We start from the raw sequence: 27,678 nt of genomic DNA on the forward strand, positions 1-27,678 counted from the left end.
GTATTTTGTACTTATTGCATACTAATTCTAGTCCATTCCCAGAAGTGAATGCGACTAAATTTCAATTTATTAATTATGGTTGCTGCCATGACTATGATTTTGATAAATATATATTTTACCATTACAAGAGAAAAAGTTACCACTTGAAGTGGGATAATAATGATAAGGACAAGAAAGTAAGGATCCTGAAGATAAATGTCTCGAAGTACATATGATGAATCAAAATTATAATATCATCTTCACATGGCCAATTTCTTTAAACACCCTGAAGGTATATGATGATTAATTTAATTAGCTTTTCTTCCCGAAAAGAAATGGATATTGAACATTTGGGATCAAAGGATTATGGTGATGATATTTGTCCCATAAGAATTATGGTGACAATGATATGTGTCTCATTAATAAATGCTACTATATACACTATATTCTAATGAGAGAGACAAACACAATCAGTTGCAGTGTTTAAGTGATTGAAAACTCCAGAAGAGCCACTAGTATATTTCTCCATGTAGGAGAAAAGTTTATGATAAATAAAGCACTACTTTTTATCATGTCTCTAAAAATTTATTGAATTTGAATATCCGTCGAAATGGATATCAAATTGAGACACAAAATGAGACAATAATAGAGATCATGTTTAACAATCAAGTGAGATAAATGTTAATTATATCATAATAATCATTTGAGAGAGAAATAATTATCGATATAGTTGTTTTCATTCTCATTTGATTTATAATCACCACCTTTAGTAAACCAGAAGTTTACTGATTCCAATAAATACATGATTTGGCAAAAGTGAAAATATTTGAGAGCCGACAAATATTTATACATACCCCTTTATATTTTATATGGCTCCGAAAGAAATTTAAAATTTATGTCGGGTATGAATCACCTTTTACGATTAAATATCGTAAAATATAGATGGGTGATCTATTGAATGATTTATTTATTCTGATGAGTTACGATTCCCGACATTAAGGGGAGGAAAAGATCAATCGAAAGGAAATCATTTAAAAAAAATAAATTTCCTCGATCCTCATACAAAATAACGTGAACTGGAAGTTCAAGAAATTATTCAGATATATTATCGACTCCAGAAGAGTCATTAAATCAACTATTCTTGCAGGAAATGCCTTGATTAAAATTGATGTCCCTGAAGGACATGCACAAGTGCTACAAATAAATTTGAGGTCGGCCTATCTAAATAAGGTATAAATTGATTTCAAATATCTCTAGAAATTAAATAAATGTCATGACAAAATTCAACCTCTTGAAGAGGTCGCTCCTGAAGAGCCAACTCCTGAAGAGAATGAAATCATAGAAAATTTAATTGGAGCCTAATGAAATGTAACATTTGATATTATAGAAGTTGATGAGGATCATGAATCTAGATCGGTTGATGAATGTCGGTATAGAAATGATTGGGCAAAATGGAAAGATACGATCCAATCTGAATTACGATAATATTGCTCTTATAGTAGCAATATTAAGAGAAGTTTTGATAAGTATTTTGTACTTATTGCATACTAATTCTAGTCCATTCGCAGAAGTGAATGCGACTAAATTTCAATTTATTAATTATGGTTGCTGCCATGACTATGATTTTGATAAATATATATTTTACCATTACAAGAGAAAAAGTTACCACTTGAAGTGGGATAATAATGATAAGGACAAGAAAGTAAGGATCCTGAAGATAAATGTCTCGAAGTACATATGATGAATCAAAATTATAATATCATCTTCACATGGCCAATTTCTTTAAACACCCTGAAGGTATATGATGATTAATTTAATTAGCTTTTCTTCCCGAAAAGAAATGGATATTGAACATTTGGGATCAAAGGATTATGGTGATGATATTTGTCCCATAAGAATTATGGTGACAATGATATGTGTCTCATTAATAAATGCTACTATATACACTATATTCTAATGAGAGAGACAAACACAATCAGTTGCAGTGTTTAAGTGATTGAAAACTCCAGAAGAGCCACTAGTATATTTCTCCATGTAGGAGAAAAGTTTATGATAAATAAAGCACTACTTTTTATCATGTCTCTAAAAATTTATTGAATTTGAATATCCGTCGAAATGGATATCAAATTGAGACACAAAATGAGACAATAATAGAGATCATGTTTAACAATCAAGTGAGATAAATGTTAATTATATCATAATAATCATTTGAGAGAGAAATAATTATCGATATAGTTGTTTTCATTCTCATTTGATTTATAATCACCACCTTTAGTAAACCAGAAGTTTACTGATTCCAATAAATACATGATTTGGCAAAAGTGAAAATATTTGAGAGCCGACAAATATTTATACATACCCCTTTATATTTTATATGGCTCCGAAAGAAATTTAAAATTTATGTCGGGTATGAATCACCTTTTACGATTAAATATCGTAAAATATAGATGGGTGATCTATTGAATGATTTATTTATTCTGATGAGTTACGATTCCCGACATTAAGGGGAGGAAAAGATCAATCGAAAGGAAATCATTTAAAAAAAATAAATTTCCTCGATCCTCATACAAAATAACGTGAACTGGAAGTTCAAGAAATTATTCAGATATATTATCGACTCCAGAAGAGTCATTAAATCAACTATTCTTGCAGGAAATGCCTTGATTAAAATTGATGTCCCTGAAGGACATGCACAAGTGCTACAAATAAATTTGAGGTCGGCCTATCTAAATAAGGTATAAATTGATTTCAAATATCTCTAGAAATTAAATAAATGTCATGACAAAATTCAACCTCTTGAAGAGGTCGCTCCTGAAGAGCCAACTCCTGAAGAGAATGAAATCATAGAAAATTTAATTGGAGCCTAATGAAATGTAACATTTGATATTATAGAAGTTGATGAGGATCATGAATCTAGATCGGTTGATGAATGTCGGTATAGAAATGATTGGGCAAAATGGAAAGATACGATCCAATCTGAATTACGATAATATTGCTCTTATAGTAGCAATATTAAGAGAAGTTTTGATAAGTATTTTGTACTTATTGCATACTAATTCTAGTCCATTCCCAGAAGTGAATGCGACTAAATTTCAATTTATTAATTATGGTTGCTGCCATGACTATGATTTTGATAAATATATATTTTACCATTACAAGAGAAAAAGTTACCACTTGAAGTGGGATAATAATGATAAGGACAAGAAAGTAAGGATCCTGAAGATAAATGTCTCGAAGTACATATGATGAATCAAAATTATAATATCATCTTCACATGGCCAATTTCTTTAAACACCCTGAAGGTATATGATCATTAATTTAATTAGCTTTTCTTCCCGAAAAGAAATGGATATTGAACATTTGGGATCAAAGGATTATGGTGATGATATTTGTCCCATAAGAATTATGGTGACAATGATATGTGTCTCATTAATAAATGCTACTATATACACTATATTCTAATGAGAGAGACAAACACAATCAGTTGCAGTGTTTAAGTGATTGAAAACTCCAGAAGAGCCACTAGTATATTTCTCCATGTAGGAGAAAAGTTTATGATAAATAAAGCACTACTTTTTATCATGTCTCTAAAAATTTATTGAATTTGAATATCCGTCGAAATGGATATCAAATTGAGACACAAAATGAGACAATAATAGAGATCATGTTTAACAATCAAGTGAGATAAATGTTAATTATATCATAATAATCATTTGAGAGAGAAATAATTATCGATATAGTTGTTTTCATTCTCATTTGATTTATAATCACCACCTTTAGTAAACCAGAAGTTTACTGATTCCAATAAATACATGATTTGGCAAAAGTGAAAATATTTGAGAGCCGACAAATATTTATACATACCCCTTTATATTTTATATGGCTCCGAAAGAAATTTAAAATTTATGTCGGGTATGAATCACCTTTTACGATTAAATATCGTAAAATATAGATGGGTGATCTATTGAATGATTTATTTATTCTGATGAGTTACGATTCCCGACATTAAGGGGAGGAAAAGATCAATCGAAAGGAAATCATTTAAAAAAAATAAATTTCCTCGATCCTCATACAAAATAACGTGAACTGGAAGTTCAAGAAATTATTCAGATATATTATCGACTCCAGAAGAGTCATTAAATCAACTATTCTTGCAGGAAATGCCTTGATTAAAATTGATGTCCCTGAAGGACATGCACAAGTGCTACAAATAAATTTGAGGTCGGCCTATCTAAATAAGGTATAAATTGATTTCAAATATCTCTAGAAATTAAATAAATGTCATGACAAAATTCAACCTCTTGAAGAGGTCGCTCCTGAAGAGCCAACTCCTGAAGAGAATGAAATCATAGAAAATTTAATTGGAGCCTAATGAAATGTAACATTTGATATTATAGAAGTTGATGAGGATCATGAATCTAGATCGGTTGATGAATGTCGGTATAGAAATGATTGGGCAAAATGGAAAGATACGATCCAATCTGAATTGGAATCATTGGTTAAAAGAAAAGTTTTTGGACTTGTAATCCAAACACCTAAAGGTGTAAAGCTAATAGTTTAAGGATTTTCACAAAGGCCTGAATTTGATTATGATGAAATGTATTCACCTGTAGTGGATGCTATCATATTTAGATATCTTATAAGTTTTACAATACATGAAAAATTAGATATGCGTCTAATGGACGTTGTTATTGCATATTTATATGAAAATTTTGAAAATGATATTTATATGAGAAATCTTGAAGAATTCAACATGCCTGAAGCATGCAAATCAAATCTTAAAGATATTTATTCTATTAAATTACAAAAGTCTTTGTATGGGTTCAAACAATCTGGACGTATGTGGTATAACCGCCTTAATGAATATTTAACTAAAGAAGGTTATACAAATGATCCAAAATGTCCATATGTTTTTATCAAGAAAAATGGATCAAATTTTATGATAATTGCTGTATATGTTGATGATCTAAATTTGATTGGAACTCTTGAAAAGATTCAAAATAATGTTGATTATTTGAAGAAGGATTTTGAGATCAAGAATTTTGAAAAAACAAAATTCTACCTTGATTTACAAATTGAGCATTTGAAAAGTGAAATTTTTGTCCACCAAATTGCTTATACCCGAAAGGAATTAAAGCGGTTTTAAATGGATAAGGCACATACATTAAGTACTTCAATGGTTGTCAGATCATTAGATCCTAATAAGGATCCTTTTAGACCACGAGAGGAAAATGAAGAGATACTTGGTCCTGAAATACCATATCTCAGTGTAATTGGCGAAGAATATTGAAATGCGACGATTAAAAGATCTCAAATAATGTTTGTATCAGGGGGAGAAATTAATACACAAGAATAATGTACTCTTTTTCCTTCACTAGGGTTTTTGTCCCGATGGATTTTTCCCTGGTAAGATTTTAATGAGGCATATTCTTTGTGTAATGGACATCCAAGGGGAAGTGTTATGAAACAATTTAAAATATGGATGTCCCTTTATATTCCCAAGAAGATTAATACTTGATTTATGGTTACATTATATATAGAAGTTATAATCCATAAATCTATTCATGTAGTGGAGAAACTGTTTCATAGGTTTTTTCATATTCTTGTAGTAGTGGGTATTTAATAGAATTGATGTACCTTTAATCTTGTAATACCTATATATAGAGGTACATTAACACCCTTTTGTGAGGACTTTTGTATTAGTTGGAATAATAAGATCATCACTCTCTATTTCTCTATTTCTTTCTCTAATATCTCCAATATTTCACTTGATATTATAGTGGTTTATTTTATTAGTTTTACAACACGCGAGACTTTTCCACCTTTTTCTTAAAACTTTATTGAGGGAATATGCTGCTGGTGACCCCATACAAAACAAATTAGGCTCTGCCATTAAAATTGGTGGGCCTATTGACCAAGAATTTGGTGTGTTTGGATTGTTGATTTTTTACAGAATATTATTTGTATTCATCATAAACATATTTTTTAATTAATTTTTATATTTTTAGTTATTTTTTATTTTATATGCATCACATCATAAAAAATATTACAATAATTATTTTTAATAATTTTCAATCCAAATGTATTTTGCAGTTGGCTCTTAAATTTTGCTTTACGTACTTATGTATACAAGCATGATATGCTATATCAGTAGGCTTAGATTTGTTTTTGTTTTTTTCGCCCATAATGAATCTCAGAAGCATAATCATACGTTGCAGCGATTTGGTGAAAATTTGTTGACTGACTAGATGAAGGTATGACATCATATTGAGTAAATCAATCCCTGAATTTAAGTTACTAGTGATTTTCTTTTCTCCTTTTTTCGGTGGCAAAATAGAGAATACTTGAACAAGCGATTAGAAATGTAATGTATTTTCAGAAGGGCAAATTGCCACTAGCAATAGTGTTTTAGACCCAGACTGGATCATCAGTTTGACCTGTTCAACTGTGCATCGATCTTCTTTTTGAGTTGGTTTGTAGAACAAAATCGTTATGGTTAAAAATCAATCAAAACCGTCAAAAACTAACCAAACCAATAATCTGGTTCGACTGGTTGACTCGATTCTCAAACTTTTTTTTTCTTTTTTCCCCAAACATAATTTGAGTTACCTAAATTGTAACACTTTCATTTATTAATAGGAATAAGAAAATATCATCCACTTAATATAAATACCAAAATTACTCGCTTTTCTGAATGATCTCTAAATCAAAATATTTTCATCCCAATGATCTTATTAATTTAATATTAGTGATTCCAACTCGCATTAATTTGTTTTAATTTAGTTTTTCAAGTAGTTTTCGAGAATGAACATATTTTAGCTATTAACTTACAATTATATATATAATTATTAGGTTTATATTTGATTGCAAGTGTAATATTTTTGGAACATTTTCTATGATTGGCCGAATAAAATCAAGAATTTAATTGCAATATTTTTTAAAATAATTATGACATCATGCTGACGTCAACGAATTTGTGAGAATGGTTTGATCGATTTGACCAGTTGACCGCTAACCCAATAATTTAGTTGAATCGCTATCCAGTCCGAGTTTAACAACATTGACTAGTAATAGATTACCAATCTGAATATTTTGAAAGAAAATAAAATAAACAAAGAAAGAAGCTCAATCAGCAGCAGTGCAATATTCAATTAAATCCGAAAAATGGGAAAAATGAACAAAACAAGAAATATTAACCAGATTAGCAGTCAAAGTGAACAGTAGACAAGTAAGAAGAAATTTGGCACCAGATATTGAAATGAGAAAGTGACACTTTTCATAATCCACGACTGCCATTACACAATTAAGAATCGGGATTTTCTTGAAATATAGTATAGATGAAAAAAAAAACAGGGATGAAAAGTCACTTTCTCATTGTTTTCAACCACTTGACTCTTGAAAGAGGTGGCGGTATATAAGATGGTGATGGAACAAAGCCGGCACTATTCGCTGCGTGGTACAGGGAGTGTTAATATTGTGACGGCCCCACCTCTCCCTAGGGCGAACCAAAGGGTTCGGCGGACCGCCTGCCCAGCTCTCGCCGGGACTCAGTCGTTCACTACAATCCTCAAATATATTACAATAAAAATCTCAAATATCACATCACATGGCCACAAATATACATCCAAGTCTCCAATAATTACATGTCATAAGCGAAGCGGAAACAATTCCCAACTATACATCAAATGATTCCAAATCCAAACTATACATGATATCAGCCATCCAGTCACGTGAATAAGCACAACAAGTCCTTCCTTCGCCTTGAGCCCTGTGGTGGGGGGGAAAAAAATAGTTTTGGGGTGAGCTAAAAGCTCAGCGAGTAACCAGAAAATCAGTAATCAAATCGGTTTAACAATACTTCTTTTCAATGATGTCATAAATCAATGATGTCATAAATCAAATGATAAGTCCAGAAACGATTACAGCATTTACAAAACATTAAATATGGAGTATCAATAATTCAAGAAACATTTAGCATGGAAAGCAATAAGAACACATTCATTAAAAAGATACGGGCTCACAATGAGCCAAATGTTCCCGCGCGCGCTCGTTCTCCTGACATTTCCTTTTTTTTTTTTTCATTTGAAATTGCATTTTTTCATTCAACCTTTCCCGGACATCGTCCAGGCTCCACCAACCTCCACCAACCTACAAAGGTAATACTCGAGTATACCAAACGTTTACCCAGGTCCCTAATCGCCCGACCGAGTCCGCTTCTGGCTCGAGACGACCGGTAACAAGGGGCAATGGTCAGTTCAGCCCAAAAGGCTTACATTCATGCACAAGTAGCATTTAATCATTAATCATGAAAATTTCACATTTATTTAGGTCGAGTGCGATAAAGTACACACTCGCCCAGAAAACTCGTTTTAACAATCATTGAAAACACTTAACACATTATCAATCCATAATAACAAGCCAATAAGTCAAGGAAATATATCAAACAAGGAACACTCTCATATAAGCACACATGATATGCAAGAAAACAGTTCAAAAGTAACTTTGGAAATAGTTCAAAAGTAAATATTGCAAGAAACGTTTCACAAGTATTTTGGAAATAGTTTAGGGTCACTCACCTCCGTGGCTCAGAAACCATCCATCATATATCATTGCCTTGCTCAAATCCAAGTCTTAGATCACAAACTCAAAGCAATCAAACCCTTTAAAACTTCGGACAACACTTCCCCTACATTTGCTTACTTTCCCAGCCATCATGGCTTCATTATTTCTTCAGCCAGTCCCAAAGGTACACACACAACAACAAGTTCATCCAATAGCCATTCAACAAGGTCCAAGTAGTACTAGTACAAGTCAAGCTAGGGAAAAGTTCGGAAATGAAGGTTAAGCTCAAAACCAGAAAAATAGTTTTGACGTCATTTTGCGGTAATGGTACAAAAGGCGCTACGATTGTCGGATGAAGGTACAAGATACACAGTTTCGAAGCTAAGAGATAGGGTTACAATATTACAGAAGGTCACTCAACCCAGTTTCGAGTGTAACCAGGTCCAAAACACAAGAAACTACACCAGAATCACAAAAACAGCTTCACAGAACGTATTCTAGCGGAAACATCATAACTCAGGCTCTCCAAGTCCAAATCCAGAAATTCCAAAACCAGCTGAAAGCTAAGAAACAGGGTTAAATTTCATCAGAAGGCCTCAACATCCAATTCGGAAGCAATTCCAGCCAAAACAACCAATTACAGTCGCAAATCCCAATTTCGGGTAAACCAGAACAGCAATAGTAATTTCGACTTTTCTCATTCCACACTACTCCGATTGACCTGAAATTTTGTAGGCACCTTTAAAATATCATTCCCTATAACTTTTATGTTAAGAAAAGGCCAATTCGGCCTCTATCTAGGACCTAAAAATTCGGACAGAATGTTCATCACAAAACCCTCACTTTTCAATTTTTGGTCCAAAACAGAAATTGGTTGCAATTAATCACTTTTTCCACCTCATAGAGTCCTTAAACATCATTTCCAATCATCATATATAGCCACACAACCATGTTTATATTAAAACAGAAAAATCCCCAAAAATAATACAACTTCATCACCTCAACCAAAAATAAAGAAATAACCCATAAACTTGCATCTCATACTACCACTAATCATGATTTAAGCATCCATTAAGGGAGGAAAGGGATCCTTCACCACTCACCTTGGTAACCAAAGAGATGGAGCAACCTTGCACTTAAATCTTCCAAATCACTCCAATAAACACCTCACAAATACTCACTTAATGTTTTCTATGGAGCAAAAACAAGATTCAATGATTGATTTGGTAGATTGGAGTAAGATTGAAGCTAGAAAGTGGAGTAGAAAATGAAGTTTTTCCTCTCTTATTTTGCTCCTCTTAACAGCCGGCCATGACAAGAAAATGGGAGAAAAATTGGGTCCAAATTGGTTTTAGTAAAGTTAGAAAAGTCTTGGTCAAAAGTCAAGGTCCAATGGTTTTGTGACAAATGGTCCTTTAGGGTTTTAATCTTATCTTTTTGTCTCTCCAATACAAATATCTTAACACATTGTAAAATAATATCACTTAATACAAAATTCTAACAAGTTGTCAAAAATATAATGCATTTACCGCACTAGCGGGTCCCACGTCCAAAATACGCTTTTAATTTCTCAAAAACTAACCGATACTAGAAAAATCATTTTAAAACTATTTTTGCTCATAAACTTTATCTGGGGAATTTTTTCTAATCAAGAAAATGTAGAAAAGGCGGGCGTTAAAAAAATAAACCCTAGAAAATTAGAAAATTTCCGGGTTCTCAAACTCATTTTTTTTTCGGGGCGTCACAAATATCCCACGCCATTTTGCGTTCTAATGCACCACCTTTTCCTTCTAAAAAAAAAACGCACGACCTGAAAAATATTGAACATTCTTTTATGGGATAATTTTAGAAACCTCCCCTGAGATTTATCATAATATCACTCAGCTCCTCTCAAGTTTTTAAAATCTCACTTACCTCCCTTGTCAACCTGACAAGACTAAATATTCTTATTAAATGTCATAAATTAACAACATTACCCTTGCTCTTAATAACTATTTAACCAAAAAGTCAGAACAAAATAAAATTTTAAAAGAAAAAAATGTAAATTAAAAAAACAAATTGCTAGCTAATAATAGTCTATATTTCTTTACATTGGGGTCATGGTGGGATAGCAAAAGATGTAGATAAATTAAATCTAATCAATATCAACCACTTCGGAGGATTAAGAGTAATTAACACCTTAAAAAATTTCATGCACAATTAAAATTAAGAAAGTCAAGATATTTTTGGAGAAATATGTTTTAATTCATAGTTTAGTTTAAGTTGTATTGAAAACTAAAATAATCTCTTCATATGTGTGAATTTTTCAAGGTGTAAATTTTGTTTTTGTTCCAATATAACTAAAACAAATAGTTTATGTCAAGAAGTTTACACCTTATGAAAATGAATCAATCTTTCCTACACTGACAGTGTATACATTGTCAGCATTGGATGAATGACAACTATGCAAAATTTGATGAACTACAACTTTTGCATATGTGTCATGGATCCAATAGCGAAAGTATATATACTGTTAATGTTTATAAGATTTACTCTATAAAAATTTAACTTTATCTTATTTTTTATTGTTGTTATAAATTCCATAAGTAGGATAACATAAGGGTAGTATTGGAACAGAAGTTTTATCTTTCTTGTATTTCCACCGCAGGGGTTAAAATGTTACAAAAAATATCAATTCAAGGGAGGCAAGCGAAATTTTAAAAACTTCAGGGGAGTTGAGTGATATTATGAAAAACTTCATGAGAGGTTTCTGAAATTATCCCTTGTTTTATTGGTAACCTAGGATTAAACTATACTTTCCATGATTCAAAGTTTGTGTCCGACATGTTTGACAAGAACGGATATTCGTACTTAACAAAGCAAATTCTTCATTTGAAATTTAAATTTGAATTCAAATTTCAATTATCCCGCTTTCATCTTGATTGCTGCCACGTGGAGATGGAACGGTGCACAAGATGGTGACGAATGTAAAGCAGTTGAGAGAGAACTTATATCTGAAATTGGACATTAAATTGAAATATCACGTTTTTCAGATGCTTTCTTGTCCAAGACTATGTTTTGAAACTTGGATCAGACAGTGACTAGGTCGACCTCAAGAGTCAGGGGTCAATGGGTTCAATCGATTAGATCGGGGGTTAAATCGGATGATGTCATAAATATATATTAATAATATATAAACAAAATAATATATAAAAGTTATCCTTAAATACATATATGATAAGTTTAGATTAGGTCAAAAGGATTCAATTTAAAATTTTAAAAATTATAGGTAAAAATGTAACTTGGAAAATATATGAAGTTATTTTACACTTTGTTAAAATAATGAAGGGCCAAAATACAATTAACATAAACTTTTAGGTTATTCATCAATGCTAACAAATATCAAACCTAATCCATCTTCTTCCTTATTCTTTTTGGCCATCAATTTCTCCTCCTCATCTCCCTCCCCCCTTCTCTCTCTCTTAATCTTCCTTTTTTCTTCTTTTTTCTCTACAACAAGACTATTTTTTTCTTTCATCACACACAATAAACAAACATGAAAACTTTCTTTTTTCTTCATTCATTTCTTTCCCCTCCTCTCTCTTCTTGTCTTTTTCTATTTTTCCTATTTAATAAGAAATCTTTCATGGCCACACATCATAACACTGATTTCTTTTTTGTTTAATGTTTCAAAATTTTTTTTGACGAATTTAATGTTTGAAATTCAAGTAGTAGCAGAATTTAATGGGTATGGCTGGAAGGCAGTTCTATTGCAATAAATAGGACGATGGAATACTTGCACAGTCTGCGACGTCTCTTAGCGCACACATGGAAAGGAAAGAAAACTTTTTGGAAGTTAAAAACCGGGTTCTAGCTGGTTTTGCCGGTTTTCTGTCAAATCCAGATTTGACTGAGTTTTTGACAACCGGCTTTTGAGGATGACCCGGACCGAACACTTGACTGGTTCGCAGTTCGACTGGTCGGTCCATCGGCCCAGTTTGAGTTTGAAAACATGGGTCCAAGATGCCTAGTTGGCTAGAGAGTATTAGATACGCTGCATTTTGGAGGAGTATAAACACCTGATGATGAGAGCAAGTATTCCATCAAAATGGCAAATAGGAGAGATATGGCAAAATTTTTTAGGATCCTAAAGGATTGTGGCATAGAGCACGTCGTGTTCTTAGGGATGTGTGCAGTTCTTAATATGGACACGCATAGATTCATTGCAGAACTCGATTTGCTATTTATAGTAGTTGAGAACTAATGGAGACCTTGATGGAGGCCAGAGCGAATGAAGATGAGCCCAACTCAGTGGGAAGCAATTGAATCTACTATTGACATGCGTATGCGCATTCAGTGGAAGAAGTGGGCCCAATAAGTATTATATACGATGAGCTGTAGTTTAGGAGATAAATGTAATGTACTTATATGTACATAGAAATTCAATGTAATAATGCCACATGTATTCAATATCCAATATTTGACTAAAATATTAATGCATTTTATCTTGGAACAGAATGTGTTAAAATTCAAAAGAAACACTTTTACAGTGGGTAATGAATTACATCCTAGTTCAATAGTAATTGGACTGATAATGCCATAGCTATTGAGTTGTTTCATAATAAGTATGCGAACCTTGCTATTGATCATGGTAGGATGTATGTCCTTCAACTTTCAGGAAGTCCGGATCCCCAACTTTGCCCACATGATGTTCAGTCCGCATTTCCTTCGAAGGTTATAATTTGCATGTGTTGACACTAGGGGTGAAATCGAGTCGAGTCGAGCTCGAGTAGCGACGTACTCGAGCTCGAGCTTGGCGCAGACCATCAGAGCTCGACCTCGAGAAATAAAGATCGAGATCGAGTCGATAATAGCATATGCAGACTTGAACTCGACTTGATCGAGCTCGACATGTCATTCGAGCTCGATACCAAGTCAAGTACTCGAGCTTGAATGAGCTCGAATTGATCCTGGTTCTTGTACAATTCCTAATAATCTAAAGAAAGTCTTTGTATCTTAAATGCAACACTACTAATTTGTACAAACAATAAACTAAGTTGCACTAAACATTCGAATTAAAGTACATTAATATCAATTGAACAAGATCAATTGCAATGCAAAGAAACAAAACTTAGAAACCAATTAAAGTCTTGGAGCCAAGCACATGGACAAGACTTAGAAGCATGCCATTGCTTCTTTGGACTTTGAAGGACAAGCACCTCACTGCCAATAAATCCTTCCATGCAAGTCCACCTTAGACAGCACACACAACAAGCAAACAACCGAGAAATATCAAATTAGATCAGAAATCGAATTAAATTGATTTCCTGATCATGGCATGGCTCATGGTCCTTAGACTACTTCCAATCACCTCACGGCCATGATCAAGATTCCAACCAATAACCAGAAATCAAGTATGGCCATGATCAAGATTCAAGAATTCTAGCTTCTAAAATTCAGAAATTCCGCAAAACAGAAACCAATGAGAAACAAAAGGGCAGGCAGATTAAAGAAAAACCATACGCATGCAGAAACTAAGTGGCCACGATCCACATTAACATTTCAGCAATATACAAAAGCAACAACCTGTTCTCAACCTCATCAGAATTTCATGAAAATACAAAAAAAAGTGCAGCCAATTGAAAGAAAAATTTAGGGAAATTTTCTAGAGTCTAATGAGCATTTAGAAGCTCCTGTTTGTAATATGGTAAATCGAACAACTTGTTTGCTCCTTATGCATTTTCAAACTTCGGTGTACAATCTACAACACCTAGCCATACACAAATGACAAATCAACCAACTTATGTACAATTTAAATGTAAAATTTGAACACAGCTTAAAGCAAATTAAGAATAAGAAAATGAGAATTCACAAAAAAGATGGACCTGATTTCCAGCAAGTTATTTGCTCCTTATGCAACTTCAAACATTAGGCAGCTCATATTCTTTGAGAGCTTTCTATGGCTGCATTTAGGTGGTGGAAATGCAAAGAAATATAATACTTTGAAATCAACAAACAAACTAATAAATACTAATTTATCTCTGCAATAACAAATTTATATAGATATAACTTACTTTCAATTTCTTTTTGACCCCGTGTAAATTTCTACACCAATCGCCTGCACACATTAATATCTAGACTGTCTCTGGAGCAAGTGAAGCATGGTATGAATCAATCACCCTAGTTCCAGCACTAAAGGTGGCCTCAAATGCGACGGTAGTGATAGGAATAGCCAATACATCAGCTGCTAGCTGAGAGAGTACCGGATATGCTGATCAGTTGATTTTCCACCAATCTAAACAGTTGAAATCCTTTGGATTTTGTCCAGTAGGTTGGCGAGGCTTGTCTAGGTAATCCACCAACTCGCTCTTATGGGTTCATCGGATTCGAGTTCACCACAATACTCATCCAAATCATCCCAATAGTCAGCACTTGCTTGAGGTAGACACGCTATTTCGGATAGAGGATTTAATGAACAACTTGTCCCTGTACTTCCACTTGTAGCCATAGTAACGTACTCGTCATAAAGCTCAAAGATGGTTTTTCGAACATATGTGATATTCTCTTGAGCTTTATATGTGGAATACATCTTAGGGAAGGCAAACTCTATTGCTCGCATTTTCTGTCTGGAATCCAAGATAGCTGTAATAGACATCAATAAATTGCACTCTTTCCAGTATTTGTCAAACTTGAGCTTCATTCTTGTAATCATACCCCGGACAAAATCATCTTCATCATCCACTCATGCATCCGAGAGTTTCTTCACCTTTAGAATCTCAGGGAAGAATAGGTTGCTAGTTGAATACTCACTCCCCGAAATTATGTGTGTGGTTGTGTAGAACTTCTCTAAAATGGTGCAAACTTTCTCAACTTTCTCCCAATCCTCTGAAGATGGACAAGACTCATAAAGGGGCTCTCGAACTTGAAAACGAGGAAAAACCTCTTTATATTTTATAGCACAACTCAACATTTCATATGTTGAATTCCATCTCGTCCTACAATCATGGAGCAATTTTTTCCTAGGAATATGCAGGTGTTGAGCAATTTCTGCAAATAGCAATGCCCTACCATCAGACTTGTTCACAAAATCCACACTATCTCGAATATTTTCACAAATATCTGCTATCTTCTTCAAGCCATCTTGAACCATAAGGTTCAAGACATGGGCGCAACAACGAACATGAAATAGTTTTCCTCCACCCAATAGCTTCTTGTATCTACCGAAATCATATTTCAACAATCTCACGACCACATCATTGTTTGAGGCATTGTCTACAGAAATAGTGTGAATTTTTCCCTCAATTCCCCATTCCTTTGCACACTTGAAAACTGCATTTGAAATCTCAACTCCTCGACGTGGTGGTCGAATATGAACAAAATTTAACACCTTCTTCTGAAGCTTCCAATTTCCATCAATCCAATGCCCGGTCACCACCATGTATTCAATTTTTGGATTCTTTGATTTCCATATATTGGTGGTCAAGCTGACTTTCTGTACATGCCTCAGCAAGTTCTTCAACTTCTTTTTCTCTATCTCGTACACCTGTGTACAATCTTTTTAGTTATCATGCGTGAAATCTTCTGCCACTCCGGCCACCCGCGTTTCATCATTAGGTTGAAACCCTCTTCCTCCAAAATTGTGAAAGGATGCTCGTGCATCAAGATCCAATGTGCAACAGCCTCTCTCATTGCTTCCATATCGAATTTGCCCATGTGCAGCGGTGGTACAGTTGGAAAACGCTCATCCGCGTGCTGAAAGTTTATCTTTATTTGCTGCTCGACCTTTCTAAGCTTGGCTTTTCTAACGGAACGGTTTTCTCAATGCCTCCACATGCTACTGGTTTGTTTAGTTTTTCCCCGATTTAGTTTCTTGCTATAATGTTTACAAATGGCATAATATATGCCATTTTCTTCCAAATCGTCGAAGTCTTCCCATGCCTCAGATGTTTTATTCCTTTTAGGTACTCGAAATTTACCATCATCTTCAGTTGCATCTCCTTGCTACCTATTGGTGTCTTCGGTTCCCCCTTGTTGTGTTTCACCATCCTCCTGTGTGGGATCACAGGTGTCACGGCTTACAAATACTAGGCTGTCAATCAAGACTGGTGTGGATGAATCGGTCCCAGACACACGTGGTATTGAAGAAACCTCGGGAGGACTAATAGACATGCCTTTAACAGAAAAACAAACATTTACATTGAAATGAGTTCCACTTCAAATATTTTCACACGGAGCATTAAATTCAAACCAAACAGACATTAGAAGAAATTGAAAATGACACAAGCACCCAAAACTTGAAAACAGCTCCCAAAAAAATTCATATCAGGGCTAAAGTTCATAGCAAATTCAGATCTTACATAATATTTCAATGCTATGAAGTATGAAACAATTCAAAATAAAGGTAAAAAGAACATCAATCAAATGTGTATCGGTCTCAAAGCAATTACTCACAATAGAAAATAAAAGTTAATTTGATATGAGTGTTAACACTCAAAAGCAGAATAGTTTGAATTCTAAAAAGCACATTACCCAGAATTCTACAAACAAAAAAGAAGTCAAATTAAAAGAACTCAAATGTTAAATTTGACTAAGAGCTGCCAATATTGTTTTTGAAAACTAACCTAGAGACTCAGAACAGTTTGAATAAAGAAAGACTGCTGACCCTGGAAAAGTTGAGTATGCATATCTGAATTCATCAATACTTGAGAAAAATGACATGCAGAGGTAATTATGCTTCCCAATTTCATCATTCAGTTTTTAATTTACACCTTAAGTATGAATTGTAATGGTCAATGCACCCAAAATACTTGTGAAGTTACTTCAAAAACAAAACTTGAAGAACCAAGCTCTTTGGTAGAACAACGGTGTCGCAATCATTCAATCATACCAAGCAGGGAAAGGCAACAAAAATTAGTTGCATATTGCTGGAAATTGGATTTGACATACGTATTATACTCTGTTAGAATGGCTATATTATCAGTACTTGTACAGAACTTTTAGGCATATTTCAAAGTAACAACCTTCGTGGCAAACAAGAAAGAAAAAAGGGTGACAATAAGGAACTATCAATAGTATTGAAGATTATCTTTAAATTTTCTGATTCCTAGAATAATTTGTTGCGTTAAATAAAACTGCATAAGATAGCATCAAAATTATTCTCCAGATTCCTAACCTACTTAAGAATATAACTGAATGTTCTCATTAATCTCATTAATATACTAGCTAGTTAACACTTAATAATCCAACTCAGATGTAAAGCAAATTTCTGAAATCAGTGCATTTTCACATCAAAAAAAAAAATCAACAAACATGTTTAGAGCCAATGTCAAGAAACTTACCAATTCTTGGAACTGTCGCGCCAACTACCGAATCACTTGTTGAAGGAATCGAGCTGCTCTCCATTTCCTCAAAATTCCAGTATAGCAATGGAGAGGGAATGGGATACGCAATCGCAGGCTGCAGCCCCCAATTTTTTTGGTTAGGGTTTGGAGATTAAAAATTAATCTTACATTTATAAAATTTAACCTCATAATGCACATATTAACTACACAAATGCACAATAAGTACCTCAATTTGTCAAATGCAGCTATTGAAATTGGTGGGTTTTGATTTGATTTCAAACTCTCACTCAAAGGTCGGCTGCTCACGCTACTACCTACTCTATTTTGAGCTCCAAAAGAAGGAAGAAGGAAGATTAGCTGAACTACTGAAGTGTTTAAAGCTTTAGATGTCTCGACTGCCTTGTGAGTTGTGACTTGTGACAGTTGAGAAGATGAGCCAAAGAATGAGAGATTGAGATTTGAGAGTCAAGGCTGAAGAGTGAAGAGGAATGAAGAAGAAGAATGAAGGATGGATTCGACGGAAGGGTTTTCATTTTTCGTTTTTAGTTTTCATCATTTCATCATATTTCTCTCAAGCCAAAATTACTTATTCACCCTTCATTATTACTACAACATAACTAGTTAAGCCTGTAAATATTCTAGCTAACAAACCTAAAAGAGTAAATTGATATATAAAATAATATACTATACATATATGCTACCGAGCTCAAGCTACTCGACGAGCTAAACTTTCTTTCTCCTAACTACTTGAGATTGACTTGTTTACTGCAGCGAGTAGCTCGAGATCGACTTGAGCTCAAATTTGATCGAGCTCGAGTCGAGTATCTAACCAAGCTACTCGCGAGCTCGATTCAAGCTACTCGATTTCTCTGCACCCCTAGTTGACACCAACCAAGTGGTTGGTGCATTTTGATATGCGGTGAAATGGGAGAATAGGTGTGCCTGCAGTGAAATTTGAATTGAATTCAAATTTCAAATTTAAATTTCATTTCTTACTCCTCGAAGTAATGGTTAAGAGTTCATTTCATTTCATTTTACACCTTTGAAGCATACACAACTTTCATTTTGGTCCTTTGAATTAAAGTTTAGGATATTTTGTTCTCTAAAGTTTTAAACTCGTCCTACTTTCATACAATCATTCAGGAATATGTGAAACAAATAAAATGACAATCACTCTCTATCAAGAGAATATTCTAGTCCCATTAATTTTAAGGTAATAGAGGGCCACTCTTCGTTAATAAATATTCTAGTTTTAGTTGTAAGGTAACCCAGGGTACTAATTCTTTTGTTAGTTTTTGTGCGTTTTGTTAACTATTGGACAAAACTTAGATGACTTGAAGACTTGAGGGGGCAAAGTGTTCCAATCTAAAGTTCAAGGACCAAAGTGAGAATTGAGTATATCTCAAGCTTGCAAAATAGAATTAACCCATCAGCATAAATAGACAAGATGTCGTGAAGTCATCACAATGCACTTAAGAGGGAATATCTAGACGTTAAATAATTTAGAAGTCGATATACAGCATAAGAACATATTTTAAATCGTGGCACCTAAAACATTAATTCTTATGTGATTTTCTAAGTTTTCGTTTAAAATATTGTTCATTAGCTAGAACCACTGACTTCAATTTGCAGACTTTGTACTATTGGCAGATTAAATAAGTCTAGAAAACTAGAAGTTATTATGTTATTGTGTAGTAGTAGTATTTCAGTGAAATTTAAGATTTTAGTAGTTTATTAGAGTCAAAATATGGTAGTTTTTTACTAAATTGGTATTATTAGGTAGTTTATTGTGGTTATCAAAACTTGTTTCCTAAATCATCTAGTTTAAAAATAAAAGTCTTATTATTATTGTTGTTAGTTGAGAAGAGTAAAGAACAAAGTTTGATAGGCTTTTCTTATGGTATTATTGATATATTCCTCTTCTTCCACATAACATATTTTTATGTATGTAAATTATCTCCCCATATATATTAGTTTTATAAAATTTATCTCTTATAACTTTTTGGCAGATTTTTTTTTTGGGTTTTACATATGATATCAGAGCTTTGGGTTCAAAAAATTGATCATAGGGCACCTGTGAATATTGAAGAATTGATCTGACTACAAATTAGTCCTAGACTTTTCCACTATCATAGAGTTGGGACACAAGATTTGCCTGGAAGAAATCAATTGATCAAGTTAGACCACAAGATTAGTCATGAACTATCCCGTCGGTGAAGATTAGCCCATAAAATTGGTCTAAAAATTATTGTAAAGACAAAGATCGGAGAAGAAGCCTATATGTTAAGTTGTAATTATTAAAATTATAAAGTGAATTGTCCATAAATTGACATCAAATTGTGCGATGAAAACAATCTTTTTAGGTGCATGGATTATTGCATTGAGAAAAATGTTTGAAGATGAAGAACTAGTACAAAGCGATATTAGAATTTGCAAGGAGATTATTAATCGTGATTGTGTATGAATTGATTTGAGAAAGTTTGATTTAAGGGAGGTAATGTTGGTATATTAAATCAAAACTGAAAATATAGAAGTTTCTATGTTATTGTTTAGTAGCAGTATTTTAGTAAAATTTGTTATTGTTTAATAGCAGTATTTTAGTAAAATCATTAGTAGTTTATTGGAGTCAATGTGAGGACCCGGATTTTTATTTTATTTATATTTATTTATTTATGTTACTGGTTTATCTATTTATTTATTTATTTAATTCTTTACCCCAAATTAATTTATTTCATCCATTTTAATTTTATTTGCATGGAACAATGTCTCATTTTATATTTTAAAATATTTGTTAGTAAATTTATTTTTTCTGCGGCTCATTTAGTGAGAAATAGTGAATACACGTTTTTCGAGATAAAATTTGGTCCGAGAGGGAGTGGTCTTGGAGAATTAAGGATGATCAATAGTAGACTAAGAAAAGTTAATTGAGGGATTAGAGGAGAGTGAGTTAAATTAAACTCAATTAGGAGCACTAATTGCCCACTATTCAATCATTGACTTTTTGTACCAAAACACCTTTATGTCATTTCTTCCTTGTCATTCCATCACTTCACTAACAACTCATACAAACCCTTTCTTCCTCTCCTTCTTGGCCGGCCACCCTTCCCAATTTCTTACCAGAAATTTCAGCTTCCTTGTCTTCCATTTTTGCTCCAAAAACACTCTCCAAGCTTGCTCCTTTTCTTGGAACATCAATCAAGCTTAAAGGAAGTCTTGAAGGAGGAAGGAACCTTGGTGATTTAGAGTTTAAACACTAGTGGTTTAGTCTTCATCTCTTGAAAGTAAGGTAATACTCCAAAGCTCTCATTTTTTCCTCCTAACTTATGGTTAGTGTAGTCAGTTTTATCTAGTTAAATATTGGGTTGTTGATGGATTCAAAGAACCTTGACTCTAGGTAGATGACTTGAGGTGGCTTTTAGGGTAGTGGCCTTGAGGAATTATTGTGTGTTTAGTTGTTTGTTTGATGTTTGTTTTGAAGAGTTATGGCTTGATTTTGGCTGGGAAGTTGAAAAAGAAACTTGAAGGGAGAAAGAAGCTTGCTGTCCGAAATTTTTGTTGGTTGATTCCCTCATGTAAATTTCAAAATTTGTTGTTATTTTGGTGCCATAATGCATGTTATATGTTGGTATTTATGTGTGTCAATTATCTCCCAAAATGCATTTTATTTGGTGGAGTTAAAGTTGGATTAAAGAGAGGAAGTATATCTGGAAAATTTTCTGATCAGGATACCAGACCAGTGTGCACATTTTGGCCCATAACTTTTCGTCTAAGAGTCAAAATCGAGTACCGTTTATGGCATCTAAAACTATACTCCGAGGGCTTTCCAACGGTATAAAATTCACCTTCTAGTTCATTTTCTATGAGCTGTAGTGAACCGGCAAATTTAACTAATTTTCCTCACTATTTTCATCAGAGGAACAAGCATAGCTGCAGTTTGTAGCTCATTTTTACCTATCTTGCAAAACGAATTTTAAGACAATTCCTTGCAATGATTTTTAGAATTTTGAATCTAGTTTTCAACGCTACAAACCACGCTAAATTTTGAGTTGTATAGCTTTAGTTATGACCAAATTTTGAAACTGTTTCAAGTGCTCCAAAACTGGAAATTTCGTGAATCATGTTCCAAAAATCAGCTTTCCTAAAACTATTGTATCTTGGTATAGAAAGGTTCACACTGAGTTCTATTTATTGCACTTGAAACTAGATTTGGAGTTCTATCAGTGGTATAAATTTCAAGGGCTGATTCTATTTCTATGAATTTTACCAATTTTCCAAAGTTTACTGAAATTGCAAGCCTATTTTGCTCTGTTCTATCTGGAACAGTGAATTTGAGTTAAGATTTGAATGAGTCCAGATTGGAATCTGAGAAAAATGTATTCTAGAGAGTTTTAGTACTTGAATCTAGTTTCCAACAGTATAAAGTTTCCAATTTTTGAACTCACAGAACTCGAGATATGATTTTTCCAAGTGGGGTCGCACAAAGTTGGAATTTTTTGGTTTCAAACAAAATACTCTTTTAAGAACTCTCAACTTTCCTTTGAGATTGTTAGTCCGTTTTAAGTTTGATTTCATGGTTGGATACAAGGTCTCTTTGAACATTAGACCTTCATTTTGAATCTTGGTTCTCAAAGGATTAAACCTCTCTTGATGCATTTTCTTGGTAGCGTAACTTTCTTGGTTAATTGCACCTCACATCATACTTAAGAAATGGATTTCAACCTCTAGTCTTATGCCCTTGATTTCAATGATTTCAATGACGTTGAACTCTAAAAATGAAGCGTTTTAACTAGAGTAATTCTTGGAGAATTTCACTAGTTTTATACTCGAAATTTGGAACCTTTAGCTTTAACATTTACTATGGAAATGAGTGGAGTTTTGATGAATTTTGACTCCATTAGTTTGGAAAATGTGAACGTTCTTTTATTTTCTAAACCTTGGGCATAGGATTAGAAGTTGAGAGATGAAAACTATCTTCTCTTTTCTCGATTTTCGTGGTGAAAGTAAATATGGTACTTTTTTTTGGAACTGAGGGTTCTTGCCAAGACTTGATTCGAAAATGACTTCTGAATTTCTTTTGAGTATTATTTCAATGATTTAGCGAGAAAAGCTCTTTTAACTTGACTCGACTTGTAACCTTGAGAGCGGGTATCAAGGAAATGTTTTTCTTATTAGTCTTGGTCGAGTACTTAGGTAATCGTGATTGTGCATGTCTCAGGTGATCACAAGAACACCGAAGAGTTTGTTTGATCTCTCACTTTGCTCTTGTTTTGCCCTTAACTTTTGGTGAGTGTCAGGTGCATGTTCAATGTTACTATGATTGAAATAATATTTGTACAAGTGCTATATAATACGTGAACTTGTCGAGGCGGGAGTGTACTTTACCACCCTCATCCTCTCTCTCTCTCTTGAATGAATGATACTTGTTAAATGAATGTATATGACTTACACTTGTACTCGAATATGTATTAACTTGTGAGCATTGAGCGGTAGCATGTACCACACCCTATTCGGGTAGGAGGTGCCTCTCATATCGACTCAGTGCTATGATCGATTCTCTGAGCGGCAGCATATACCACACCCTATTCGAGTGGGAGGTGCCTCTCATATCGACTCAGAGTCATAAACAAATTTAAGTCGATTGGAGCGTTGTCTCATCGACCACTTATACTTGTGGGGACACCCCAACCTACTGGCTAACCTCGTAATTCAAGCCGGTAAGAGTTTGGTCGAGAAGTTTGATGAACCTTGGAAAATGATATAGTTTGATCTTTTGAGATCTCGCTTGGCATACTCGAATAGTATCATTATTACATGAATGTTTGGTTCCAAATTCAAGTGGGTGCAATGTTGGATGGAGGAAGTAAGTGGAGTGTTATGATTATGTTATTATTTGAGTTGGCGGAGAGTCAACCACAAATAGTTTGAATCGGTCAAGACGTGAAAACAACTTCTGAGAGTTTTTATATTCTTCCATATGTGTTTATTTCCTACTTGCGCACTTAAATGAAAGTTCATGTTTAAAATTGCTTTCAAGTATGTTATTAGATTAATTGGTGCTACTTGTTTGCTTGCTTGATTTTCTTGGTCTCACTGAGCGTTAGCTCATCTCTTTAAATTTTTTTTCCTTAACAAGATTTGGAGGTGGAAGTTGGAGATTCTAAACTAACGATTTTTGGTGAAAACTAGTATATCTTTTGTATGAATTGTTTCCTCTTAAAATGTAAATTTTGTTATTTTTGGGTATAGTGGATTGTAATTATAAATGTTAGCCTAAGGCGTTGTGACTTGTATATTTGAAATATCCTTTAATTCTAAATTTATGATTGACTTGTGGATCTCGATCAAATTTGAATGAGTGCGTGAGTTTTGACGAGAGTTGGGCAGGTGTTCCGCTGATACCCTAGGGCTCACCGTAGGGAGAGGTGGGGGTGTCATAGTCAAATTTTGGTAATTTTATTATTTAGGAATTGGTATTATTAGGTAATTTATTGTGGCTGTCAAGACATCAAGACTCATTTACCAAGTTGTAGACACCAAAATGTTAATTTTTGTTAATTCAATTTTAATTTTAATTTTATTTTTATTTTTTTATTTAACCAAAATTCACAAAATGATAATTAGCTATTTTTATTGAATTAGATTCATCTTCTTTTAAAAATAATAAACAAAACAAACATTTTTTGCATTAAATTTTTGAAAAAAAAAAAGAAAATTCTCACAAAAATTTAATTTTAATCTTTTCAAATTCCATTGCTTCAAAATAAAATGAAAATTTGCAAGGCAATCTTAAATAGGAATTTAATATTTTTGTTTACCCTAAATTTTTTGCCTTGAAAAATAAAAACAAAAGCAAGGAAATAGGTAGAATGTATGCAAGATAGCTAGGTAGGTTGAGAAAAAGTTAGCCATGTGTTTTTATCTTTTTGCATACCACAACACTTGCAAAAGGCTAGGTGGCAAGACAGCTGTTGGATTGGGGAAAAATCTGGAAGGAAAAATAGGAGAGACTTTGTGAGAAAACTGGGGAAGAGCTTCGGGGACTGGGAAAAGAGAAAGAAGAAAGGAAGAAAAGAAAAGGGATAAGAAACGAGATGAGGAAGGGGGAGAATCGGAGAGAGCAAGAGAGGGAGGTGGTTGAGAACAAGGAGAAGAGAAACAACAGGAAAGAGAAAGAGAGAGAGAGAGAAAAAAAAAATAGAACAAAATTTTTGGCAAAAAAAAAAAGGCTGATGATCCAGTGAGATTCTTGGTTCTATTCTGACCTCCTTAGAATTTCTCTTGCACGAGTGTGTATTTCTAGGAAATTTGTGATAGTTGATGAAAAACGTTGGTGTTGAGGTCTTTGGGAAAAACGGCTGCAACATCCTCGACTTGGAACCCAAATATGCTACTTTCATCATACTCGAGGAGCTGCAAAAGAGAGCTCTTATTTCGTCTTTGAGCAATTTCAGGTATGTTGATTTTGATCCCTGTCTTTTGATGTTTACAAAATAATTGGATAGTACTAATATTTTTTCTAAAAAATTCTTTTAGCCTTAAAGTAATTTGATTCAAAAACAACAGCATTTGAAAGTAGAAAAAGGAAGATGAAAGCTGTCGGACGCAAGCATCGGACGTCTGATAGAATCTTTCAAACTCTTTGTCTGCTATCCGACGAAAATACCGGACGTCCGATAGGATCCTTCAAACTCGACGAAAGCTGTCGGACGCTCACAAAGACAATATCAGACGTCCGATAGAATTGAGATAATTCTTCAAACTCTCTGTCTGCTATCGGACGCAAGTATCGGACGTCCGATAGAATCTTTCAAACTCTTTGTCTGCTATCGGACGGAAGTACCGGACGTATGATAGGATCTTTCAAACTCTCTATCTGCTATTGGACGCAAACAACGGTAGTACCGGACATCCAATACTCCCAACGGCTAGTTGATTTTTCAACTACTTTCTATCCGTTTGAAGTATTAATGAAACAGTTTCTTGGTCTCATATAAATAGAGTATGGTTAGGAATTTCAAACAACTTTTGCACACTGAAGATACAAAAGATATAGAGTAGTTTTAGTGAGAAAACACTCTCCAAAAAAGATTTGTAGTCTTGGTGGTGTGAAATTCATTATAAACTTTTCATTTGTGAGTGAATACTTCAATAGTGTAACTCTGTAAGGGTTGTTCTGAGGGATAGTAAAACTTCCTAATTTGATCAAGTGGAACTTGGGGCAAGGAGGAAATGAGCCTTCCTTTGTACACAAGATTGGTTGTATTTCATCAATTTGAAGAAACTTGTTCTATAAATTGATCTACAAGCTCAAAAGGAGTTTGGTAGTCAATTGGTTTGCAATTCTTCCCTTCTTATTTACTTATTGTTTTCTTGTGATCTTTAAATTGTTTATATCTTCTACTTCTCTTAAGTGATTTTGTTCATTGATTGATTGATTCATTGTGTGATCAATTAAAAAAGAGGGTAAATTTCATATTGAGCAAAAAAGTGCCCATAACTTGATTAGCTTTTTAATCAACCTAATTCAGCTTCCTCTTAGGTTGTCTTTGATCCTTACAATTGGTATCAAAACTTGGTTTCTCAGAGATTAAGCTCAAGTGGTTTTGGAGTAAAGATGACAACCAACAATGCTATATTTTTTGAAGAACAATTTGTGATTAGACCTCCTATATTTAATGGATCAAATTATGTAAGTTGAAAAGAAAGAATGATTATCTTCTTGCAATTGATTTTTTATTGAATTGTAGTTTATTATTAGTGAAGGTCCATATGATGTCTCTATAATAGATGAAAACACTCATAGATTTAAACGAAAAATAAGAAATGAATTGACTGTAGAGAATAGAAAGCATCTCACCTTAAATGCAAAAGTTATGAATATGTTATATAGTGTTTTAGAGTCAAATGAATCTATTAGAGTCAAGGGTTATAAGTCAGTTAAAGAAATTTGGGACAAATTGAGAGAAATTCATAAAGGCAGTGAGAATGTTAGAGAACAGAAAAAATCTATCTTGATTACTAAATATGAGTAATTTATGATGGAATCTCATGAAAATATTGATAAAATGTATTGTAAAATCAATAATTTTATTAAGAATTTAGAGGTTTTGGAAAGGAAATACTCTTTACGAGAGAAAAATTGAAAAATCTTGAATGTCTTGTCTAAAGATTGGGAAAGTAAAGTGATTGCTATTGAAGAAGCAAAAGATTTAAATTCAATGTCTATTAAATCTCTTATAAACTCTCTAATATCTTATGAGTTGAAACTAAAGACCAAGGTACAAAAAAAAAAGATGCAAAAGTAAAAAGGAGCATCGCTTTAAAAATATCTGAAGATGATGATGACTCTGTTTCACTGAATGATGAAGATATGGATGACGATGAACTAGCTTTCATCATAAAAAGGTTCAAGAGAATCCTCAACAAAAGGAGATTCAAAAAGGGAGAACTTAGTAATTTGAATTCTAATCAATTCAACAATACAAGAAAGCAATAGGCCAACAAAAAATAAGGTGACAAATGCTATGAATGCGGCCAATTTAGACATTACATTAGTGAGTGTCCAATGAAGAAGAAGAAAGTAGGGAGAGTTGAAAGAAAATCAAGATTCAACAACTTTCAATTCACATAGAATGAGTGCAACTCCGATGGTGAAATTGAAGAAGAAAAAAAATCTACTCAATTAGCTTTTATGGCCATTAGAGATGATGAAGTAACAACATGTAACTCTCAACTTGATAGTACTGATGAAATTGATGATGATCTTAAATTTTTCATTGAAAAATTGCATGATAGTTTGAAAGAATCTTATGTTAGA

At 33.5% G+C, this 27,678-nt stretch overlaps 2 protein-coding genes across 2 annotated transcripts; both read right to left on the bottom strand.

Moving 5' to 3' along the window:
- Positions 1 to 14,654: 14,654 nt before the first annotated feature.
- On the bottom strand, positions 14,655 to 15,220 carry LOC140010612 (zinc finger BED domain-containing protein DAYSLEEPER-like). Its single transcript, XM_072057913.1, has 2 exons — positions 14,884 to 15,220; positions 14,655 to 14,791 (listed from the first exon to the last, which is right to left on the bottom strand). Exons 1-2 carry the CDS (start codon positions 15,218 to 15,220, stop codon positions 14,655 to 14,657), a joined length of 474 nt encoding a protein of 157 aa, XP_071914014.1.
- Positions 15,221 to 15,262: 42 nt separating this feature from the next.
- LOC113699772 (zinc finger BED domain-containing protein RICESLEEPER 2-like) lies at positions 15,263 to 16,565 on the bottom strand. Its single transcript, XM_072057914.1, has 2 exons — positions 16,497 to 16,565; positions 15,263 to 16,063 (listed from the first exon to the last, which is right to left on the bottom strand). The coding sequence occupies exons 1-2, from the start codon at positions 16,563 to 16,565 to the stop codon at positions 15,263 to 15,265; spliced, it is 870 nt and encodes a 289-aa protein (XP_071914015.1).
- Between the last annotated feature and the right edge of the window lie 11,113 nt (positions 16,566 to 27,678).

The sequence above is a fragment of the Coffea arabica genome, chromosome 7c, assembly GCF_036785885.1.
Source record: "Coffea arabica cultivar ET-39 chromosome 7c, Coffea Arabica ET-39 HiFi, whole genome shotgun sequence".
Classification (NCBI taxonomy): domain Eukaryota; kingdom Viridiplantae; phylum Streptophyta; class Magnoliopsida; order Gentianales; family Rubiaceae; genus Coffea; species Coffea arabica.

Excerpts from the sequence above, each read along its gene's own strand:
- LOC140010612 (XM_072057913.1), bottom strand. The coding sequence starts at position 15,220 with ATGAAGCTCAAGTTTGACAAATACTGGAAAGAGTGCAATTTATTGATG. Across the intron at positions 14,792-14,883 it reads CGATGAACCCATAAGAGCGA|CATATCCGGTACTCTCTCAG; the intron begins GTTGGTGGATTA and ends TCAACTGATCAG.
- LOC113699772 (XM_072057914.1), bottom strand. The coding sequence starts at position 16,565 with ATGGTGAAACACAACAAGGGGGAACCGAAGACACCAATAGGTAGCAAG. Across the intron at positions 16,064-16,496 it reads AGATGCAACTGAAGATGATG|GTGTACGAGATAGAGAAAAA; the intron begins GTAAATTTCGAG and ends GATTGTACACAG.